Source organism: Geospiza fortis, unplaced genomic scaffold, assembly GCF_000277835.1.
Source record: "Geospiza fortis unplaced genomic scaffold, GeoFor_1.0 scaffold112, whole genome shotgun sequence".
NCBI lineage: Eukaryota > Metazoa > Chordata > Aves > Passeriformes > Thraupidae > Geospiza > Geospiza fortis.
Window position 1 is genome coordinate 8,340,360 of NW_005054298.1, and position 9,556 is coordinate 8,349,915.

The following is a 9,556-nucleotide window of genomic DNA, read 5'->3' on the forward strand; positions in this document are numbered from 1 at the left end:
GGAAAGGCTTCTTGAAGGGTTTTCAGGAGAGGCTTGATCAAATCCCATTTGGATCCCCGCATATCGATAATAACAGTGAATCCTCGTTTGCAAACATCTTCACTGCAAGAATAAAAGCACATCATGATAATTAATATTGTGGGCAGCCACAGTGAGACTTGGCTTTTGTTGCTGGTGTTTGGTGCTTCAGAGCAAAGGAAGGAAGGATTAACATAAACGACAAGAGGTAGTACAGTATAAAGGCCATAAGAAAGGTCATATTAAATTGACTATAATGTAATTTACGTGAAATGCAAGTGTCTAGATTACGGTTTACTCTCTAATCTTTCAAACACACTTAATTCAAACATTCACTAAAAAGCATGCATACTTTCACACAATTGGAAACAGAATCAAATACATCTGTGTAGAAGCTCTTTATGTGTACATACAATGGATTCTGCTTTCAACATATTGAACCCAGCCAAAGTCAACAAGCCAGGTCCTGTGCCTTAGCATTACCAGCCACTTTTAAATTTGGGTGCCTTCAGTTTTAGAGGCCTCTTTAAAAAGTTTAACTTCCAGAAAAGTGTCATGTCCAGAAAAATGCCTTGCAATTACTCCCTGTCAGGAAGGCCCTTGTGACTCAGCATGTGCACTGTTATCATTGGAGCCCTTTTCCCTCACAACTGATCTTCCAAATGCTGCAGGACCTTTTTCAATCTGCAGTCAGACTTTTCCCCCAGCCCATGCTCCTCCCTTCTCAGAAGTCCAAGGCAGCTATCTGGCCTGGTCACTGGCAATGCGTGGGGCCCAACAACACCACAGCATTCCCTTGCAAACACATCTCTTCTTTTTCCTCACAAGGAGAGAGGAGAAAGAATAAAAGGACATATCAAGTCAAGTCTGTGCAGCTTTCAGCATAACTTTTCAAGGGACATAGTAGTATTAATCCTCAGAAAAAGAAGTTTGGGTATAATGTAGAAATTGCAAAACTGTTAAGACTCCAAAGAAATATTCCCAGTGCACAAACACACAGGAGGATTTTCACTGCACTCTACCTCTATAACATCTTAAAACACTCTTGCTGATAATAAGATCCATCTCCTACATATTCAATGGAAAACAGCTCTATAAAGCTTACAACTAGATTTCTGGGCTGGAACAAGCCCAGAAAATCTAGTTCTTCAGAGGAGGCACACTGGATGGATGTATTTTGAGAGTTCACTAACATGAACAGTCTCAACATACTGCCAGACAGGAGCACTCAGAGACAACAAGCTTGGTCCTCTGCCTTAATATTACTGGCACATCCAGAGCACACTTCATACAACAGCCAGTGCAAAGGAAAACAAGGGAGACCAGGCACTTCCAAACACTGTCAGGAATACAGATATTTTTATTCTCCTTTTACCTACTGCTGAAAGGTCAGACATCTGATCCTTTCATAACTAATGCCAAAAAAAAGGCTGTAAAAGAAGCTTTGTTGGGGGTGCTACCACCTCTTGCCTTTTGGAACAAGAGTTGAGACAAGGAAGCAAATCAGAAAGCAATGAATAGAAAGGGGTTTGTGTTTTGTGTTATTTTTTCTTTTTTTTTTCTTGCAAAGCTTTAGAGGATCCTTCAGGAACTTCTGCCAAATCACTGATCCCTGTTATCCTGAACACACTTTCCCAAGGATTTCTTCAAGCACTTGACAAAGAGATGCAGGAGCCATACAGACACATGGACAGCCCCAAGAGAGGACAAGTAACAGCTAAGTGCAATCTGTCTTTTCTGATATAAATAAATACACCACCACCATCCATTGCAACCACAGCAAGGCATAGACAGTATTAGCTTCATTCCAACTCCCCTCACCACTGCGAACCTGCCAGTTTACCTAATTTGATGTAAAACAGTAAATTAATACTTACTGATAAAACCTGTTTCAGTAAGCAGAACAGGAATGTCCTAGAAGACTGAAGTCTTTTGTTTATGAACCTGAAGTCTTAGACACAAAATCAAACTCTAGCTGTAGAGCAAAGGCAGTGTGATACCTTGACACCCTTGATTATATACCACCATGACTAGAAGTTCAGCCTGCATTAAAACAGATACTCCAGGTAGGGAACCAAGAAATGTCAATACAGGCTGGAGTCTGTCTGCTGAAGGTTTGCAGCCTCTCCAGGCCTGTGAGGCGCAGAGAAGCAGTGCAGGGAGCAGGCAGTATTGCCACCCACTCCCATCAGCACATGATGCCTAAGCGTGTGTGTGCAAAAAAATGCTTCAAAACATCCCAAACTCCCACTGTCCTGCCTCTGGAGACTTTACAGCAGGTTTTCAGTAGAAGAAGAAATGGCAAGGATTCCCCAGATTTTTCTGATGGACCCAGGAGAATGATCACTGATCCTGAGGACCAGGCTGGGGATGCTCTCTGATTCTTTCCCTGGAACAAGCATTATTTGCCACCAGCTCTATCCACAATCCTTGTAGCTAGACCAAGCTTCCAACAAGCTTAGTACATTTTCAAGTATGAAACTGATGGGAAAGAGGGATGGAAATGGAGGAAAGGAAGAAGAATAATCACAGAATTCTTATGTTCAAAACACATCAACAGGTAACCACTCTTCCACCAATAATACAAAACTTCAAACAATGCTCTTTATTATAAAGACAATTTCCCTACTTCGTTCATCACATGGACATGTAAACTCCTGTATGAAATATAAAAGTGCAAAGGTGGATGCCCCTTTTAAATTGTAGTGCAGGAAACATACAAATGGACAGTATTTATCATTTTGAGAAAATTCAACTCTATTTCAAGAGTGTTGATGACATTCTTGCAGAAATAATTCTACTTGCAAATTTTTTTCTTTAATGTGATGAATGGTAGTAATCTGTAAAAAGATCTGTGGGTCTTTAGTCTTATCTACACAATTTGATTCCCCCAGCACAGTGATAACTCCACATTTCTCTGACTTTTTGCAGAAAATTAGCACCCGATTTCTAAACCTGCTTGCCAAAAGCGATTATTTAATGGTGTTTAAAATGTTGCAAGACAGAAAGCTGCCTGCTCATCATTTCTACTTTCAGTTGCAGAGCTTGCTGCAGAGACGGTGCCTTAGAGAGCACTTACCCTGCACAAACAGGTAGCCAGATTCTAATGAGGTACTAATATCTCAAAGAAAGAAGAGTGAGATAAGAAAACTATTTAGAGTGTAACCTCTTCAGGACAGGGACCATCAGCCATGCTATGTTTGTTTAAGCAGCCTGCCTTGCTGGAGGTCTGCAGCTACCTATATTCATACTACAGTCTTCAGCTGCCTGGAATAAATTCCAATAAATTAATTTTCAGGAAACCATAAATGCAAATCCAGGGAATTAAAAATTATGAGTAATAATGGTCTGCAAAACCAAAACTGAACACGGATGTGAAAGCACAAAAGGCTAACATAATTGTGGGGCAATTTATTAAAAAAAAAGTTGCAATATCCAAATATTTCCAGCTATTGACAGCATCCTAAAAAAGTTGGCTTAGACATAATGAAGCTCTGATAAACTCTGGTGAGGCAATCTGGGACAATCTGTCATCTCTGACAGTCAGTCATTTTTCTTCAGTTACCTCAGCATGGATTGAGGAAATGATGTGAGGCTCCTTTTGAATGGACCAGCCAGGCTTATTAACTTTATTGCTTAAAAGCAACAACTCCAACCCTTCCCAATTTAGCAATTGATCGGGAAAAGCATCAGTAGCAATCAAGCTTCCTCCACATTTCCCAAGCAAGACATGCCTTATTCCTGGCTCCCAAGATGATACATCAATACACATATCTATTACACACAAGTAACCACTTTAGTATGGCAATTAATGTTGATTGTGCTGCTTAATTTTTTCCGGTATTGATATTTGACCAGAAACTGGAAAAAACACTCAAATCAAGGTATTTGGACAATCCATCAGCCTTTTGGCTGTGCTCATCTGGACTAGATTTGCAATGGTGAGCAGAAATTATTTGATAGTTGATAAGTCATTTCAGTTGCTCCACTGCTTTTAAGCAAAGACCATCTTCTAAGTCTAATAAAAGTACCCAAGAATATTTGTGAAAATAATACTTATGATCTGGATTTAAAAAAAAGGCAGACAATTGAAACTCAGAAGCAGATGTCATAATTTTGTAAAAATAAACGCCCCTATTTTGGTTTCTAGGGTACTTTCCTAAGGTTATTTTCTCAAATTTCCTCTTTAATTCAGGCACGCTCTAAATTGTATTTTCTTTGGCAAGAGCTGGGTCACTGGGTACCAAATGAATTTAAGGACTTCATGCTTTCTGATTAATCTTTCAGATACCTATTGATTATGTGTATTTTTCACCCTTATGGTTTGGCCCAAGCTTCTGGCATTTGGAAGCTTCAGCACTTGATTAGCTGAAATAACATAATATCTCCATTCCCATTTTGCAGTCATGAGTTAATGATGAAGCAGCACATTTAGCATTCCTGTTGGACCACTAAAAGCCCAGATCTGACACGTCCAGCATCTCATTCTAAATATGATTTGTTAACAGGGAGAGCAAGGTCTCTTTTAAGGCAGGTCAGCATAACCTTGTCAGGAGACACTGTCAGAATAACAAGTAGCTCTTCAGGCATCAATACATAAGAGCAAAATCTGCAGGAAATTAATTATTTTTGAGATCACCCTTCCTTTGATAAATGTGGCTGTAGTCAGCCAATTGGTTCAGAAACTGAGGGTGGAAAAGGGGGAGGGAGAGGAGAAAAGCAGGTATGTAAAAGCTTCCAAGCACAAACTGTTATCCCAAAGGCCTCATTTCAAATGAGAACTTACTAACTCTGCTACCTAGCTTCCATATCAAAATGCACCAAGGATCACTTCAGTGATCTATGTGTTAATATTTTTTGATTAATTGCAAATTTTTATTCATTTTATGTGTGGTTTATTTACTCAGCTTGGAAATAAAACCAGACAGAGAGGTTTATAATCAGTGTCACTTACAGACTTTCATTCTTTGGTTTCACATCACCACGTTGAGCTTGAAGTTCACCTTGTCAGTAGAAACAGTCAGTATTCATAATTTACTTTTCATTACATTTAAAGGACCAGATAAAGCAATTTTTAGTAGACCTGTTTGCCAAGCACTCCTGAACTAGCATTACTTATTAAAATCCTTTGCTCTATTTAATACTTCTCAGCAAATGGTACCTTGCTTATTATCCCAGTTAAGAAATGTGTTCCTGTGCTCTCAGTCTGAGCTGTCACCCACATCCCCAGTGACAGTGGCTGCTCAGCAGCATGAGACAGACTGTCTTTTCAAAGATCCTGGGACACTCGTGACTCCTAATCCTCACATCTCCCTTCTGTGCTGCTATGTCAGACACCAGGGGAGGAACTTAGCGATGCACAACCCAAGAGCACCATCACTCTGGATGCAATTCACAGCAAGCTCCCACCAGAGAACTTCAGCTACCTAAAACACTGTAGGTGGACAATCATCATCCTAGATTTTCCTTCTTATATTTTTGAACTTGGTTTCACAATGGTTTTTTGCAATTAGAGAAGAAACAGCCACCCAGACTCCACTTCCAATTAATCCTTTCTTCCTTACTGTGACCTAAATTTGTTTATTCTCTTTCAGCACTGGAAAGGAATTACTCATTGTCACTTTTCTTTTTTAAAAAGAGAGAGAAAGAAATCAAAGCCAGTTTCACAGTGGCTGGAGCTGGACATAAAGCAGTGATCTAGAGAAATTTCAGTGACATGTTGTAAAAAGACTTGGAGCCAGTGAGGTCCAGACAAAGACAAACCTCCTGTCTCTGGTTTCCAACCACTGCTCTTAGGGGACATGAGGTGTGTCTGTGAATGGCACAAGAATGCAGATGTGTGGGCTGCACAACATCCACATTCAACCCCTGCCTCTGGCCCCAAGACAACAGGAAGGGAACAGAAAGGCAGAAAAATCCCATATACTGCAGCAGGAACTAACTGGTGCCAGATGGGTTCTCCTGATATTCTCAAGCAAGTAGCTCATTTTGGTATTCAGTTTTTACATCTAAGAAAAATGGCTCTGAGCTCCAAGCAATTCTGCCGTAAAATGATGTAAGGTAGGAAGAACAGACACCACCTAGGTGTAAGAAAAGCTCTTTGCAATATGTAACCATGATTCCATGAGGGCCTGGGGGTCATTCTGAGAGGTGCAGGTCCCCCTGGCATCTCTGTCAGGGTGCAGCAGGGCTGTGTTGAGTTCTCTTCTACCCAGGTAAAAATCCTGATCTGCATTGTTACAACCCAGACCAGAACTGGGACCCAAAGCTCTGCAGGCATTTGACCTCCTATTTAATTGAGCAAATAAACACTATTTGAGAAGCTTCCTGTCTTCATTCAAATAGCAAAGATATAAAACACAGCTGTGTCCAAAAAATGCATGATCTCAGCTGTTCAAGCCAAATCTGGAGGACAAATGCTATAATTTTTCACATTCCTGTTAAGTTTCTGCTGGTAAATGATGCCTTCATCTAAACCCATTTACCCTCTTCCCCTTTTGTTGCTGCATGTCTACTACATTTGGATCAATATCTGGCAGGTCTTCCTTGAAACAGCTGCTGAGACAAATATGAAATTAATCAGGGCTTTGTTTTTTGTTAAAGCAGGGCTACATTTAAAGATTTGTTACTACAACAAAGAAATATTTGAACAGTAAGTACCATTCAACTCTCTCTTGAGCATTTAAAGTCTTGCATTTGAGATGATTTAGCAGAAACAAAACAAAAATGCTTTACCAAATGAAAATTCTATGTTATTGAAATTTGCCAGAAAAAGATAAATATTAGGGTTGTGTTGAAATAGAAACACACTAATCTTGAAAAGGTTTGGATGAGCAGAGGCTATTGGAAGCAAGTTTGAAGATTAAAATCCATTGGATTCCAGAGGAAAAATAAATATATAAAGCTGTGTTTAGTACAGCCAAACTCCTAAGATTCAGAAAAGAAATGGATCTTTCTGCCTGTACTTTGAGTTTTTTTCACAGTTCAAGCAAGGAGACCATGAAGGTTGTTTCACATGCCCTCACTGTGAAGTTTAGTCCACGGTCAGCACTGCCAGATTTTCACATGAGGAAAGGGATACTTCATCTGGGCAACGAGTGCTCGGGCTCTCAGACACAGCATCCTCATTTATCAGTTCTCAACATCAGTGACTTAACAAGTGAGTGAATGGTGCAGGGTGAACAGCTCCAGGAATTCCAGTCAGTGCCATAAAACAGTCACCCCAGAGTGGAAAGCCTCCAGATTGCAAATACATACATTTCCTTGAAACACGTTGTGGGAGGCAGAGAAACCCACAGGGGAAAGCCCTTTACAGCACAGAGAAGCCTGCAAACATGTTCAGCTCACACAAAGAATGATTAATGTAGGTCTAGACAGTCAACAGCAGCACCTGGTAAAATCCAATAATGTCCACAGGCAGACACCATGCCAAATTCCTTCCTGATGCAGGCAGGTATGACCACTCTGGGACTTGCACATTTCATCCAGAGCTTGACTGAGCTCAGAGATGACAAGAGGAAAAAAAACCTCTTCAAAGATGGTAAAATCACTTTTTCTACATGGTACTGACATCTCCTGCACTAAGCACTCGTCAGTTCCCATACCCTGCTCCTGGCAGTGAAGGAGAGCAATGCACACCCATTTGAGAAAAACTGCAATTAAAACAAGAAGCTGGGGAGAGAAGATGAGATGCTACATGTCAATTCAAAGTAAGATATTCCATAATGAGTGCAGGTTCTCATGAAAGTATTACTGAATTTAAAACTGAAAAAAGGCTTTTGTAAGAGCAAAATATTCTGGTTTACCTTTTCAGATGATTTTTTTTTCATTTTTTCCTTTTTTTTTTAAATCAGTCTACTCAAAAAAAAAAGGAGAAAAACTTTGAATTTTATCAAAATATTTTGACTGATATAACATTTTAGAGGTATGTTTGTGGGAAATTTCTAAGTCTTTTGGATTTTTCCTCACTTAAAAACTTGCACTTCAAAATAGCAGATTCTTCCACAACTGTCTTAGCTTCTGCCCATTTGCAGTGCAGAGTTCAGCATGAGATTCACTTTGCACTTACCGTCTTCTAAGCAAAAATGGCATGACTACTCCTTAAGACTTACAGGATTTTTGCCAGAATCCACAGACATAAGGGCAAACACTGGATTCCAGTGCATCTGTCAGAAGGCATGGTTGAAACCCAGAAACACTCCATGGTCCATGAGTCTGCTTAGATACTCTACAAGAATTTCAGTTCTCTTTAGAATTACACAATTAAAAAGCTGATGCCTCTTTTTTCCCTGGGCTGGACACTGAGGACTGACCATGACTAATAAATGAGTGGTACTCTTTTTTTCTTTTTCTTTTTGAGCTCCACCCATACACAAACAAAGCAGGTTTTTGTAGGCACAATGATTTACCTAAAATAGTTCACTTATCAGATAGATGCTTCCTGCCATGCCAGGCTGGCTGAAGACTGCCTGTTTTATTACATCCAGAAGGACTTGCTCTGAAGCTACAAAATCAATCTATGCTTTAAGATACACTTGCAAAATCAATGTTTGTGTATTCTTTCATACAGCAGACTTTACTCATTCTTTCAAAAAACTATCACGACGGCATTGAGAGTGGAGAAAGTCCTTTTTACAGAGTCCTCAGGACACAGGGGGAACTGATGAGTTATTCCCAACTCAGCTCCAAAACCTCTAACTCACATCCAATTTATTCTGAATCTGTCTCCTAGAAAGGCCAGGCTCTCTCACTGGGTCTAGTAAGAGGAACTAAGCCACGCCAGTGAAGCCATGGATGTGAGGTATCATCCCTTTTTATGTGTGGAGACATAAATGTGGGGGAGATCAACATCCCTGGAGCTGACTGAGCACAAAGAGGTTGATAACTCAGTATTTCAAAGGTAGTAGAAGACCCAAAAGACACCGTTGACACCCAGAGTGAGAAAGCTGAATCTAAAAAGCTTATGGAAAGCAAAAATGAATCCAACAGTCAAAACACTGGCAATAAATGTGCAAACCCCAGGTGAGTCACTCTCTGAGCTAACATTCTCTGAGTGTCTTCCCAAGATCACTTGAGGTATTTCTCCAGCCTCAGATACTCTCATCTTTGCAGGAGACTGAGCTCCTCGGGCACCAGTGTGGTCTCCTCAGGTTTAGCATCCATCATGCCAGGCACTGTGCCACACTGATAGGAACTCACACATTGCTGTCATGGTAATGCAGTTTCAATGTTGCTTCCCTTACAATCCTGAATTTGCAGCCCAATTGCAAATAATTTCAGTTCTCCATCAGTACCTCTGCTGATCAGTCACCAATAACTGGAAAAACCAGAGGAACTATTGTATCAGCTAAAGCAGGTCCAGATAAATGCTCTGGAAAGTAATTGCCCAGTTTCAACGGCCTGCTCCCTTTTCCTTATTAGCTATATTGCTTCTCTATCAAAAGCACAATAAAACTTCACTGGCAAATCCATCTACAAGTGCCACATGTGAATGATCATCAACCTATTCATCTCAGGAACTACATACCCTAGGTGGTGC

At 40.3% G+C, this 9,556-nt stretch overlaps 1 protein-coding gene across 1 annotated transcript in view; it reads right to left on the minus strand.

The window, feature by feature from the left end:
• LOC102031426 (kalirin RhoGEF kinase) overlaps positions 1 to 9,556 on the minus strand; it is a 178,479-nt gene that overhangs the window by 143,307 nt on the left and 25,616 nt on the right. The window contains 1 exon segment of the mRNA XM_031057685.1: positions 2 to 102. Within this exon segment, the coding sequence (XP_030913545.1) occupies positions 2 to 102 (101 nt within the window).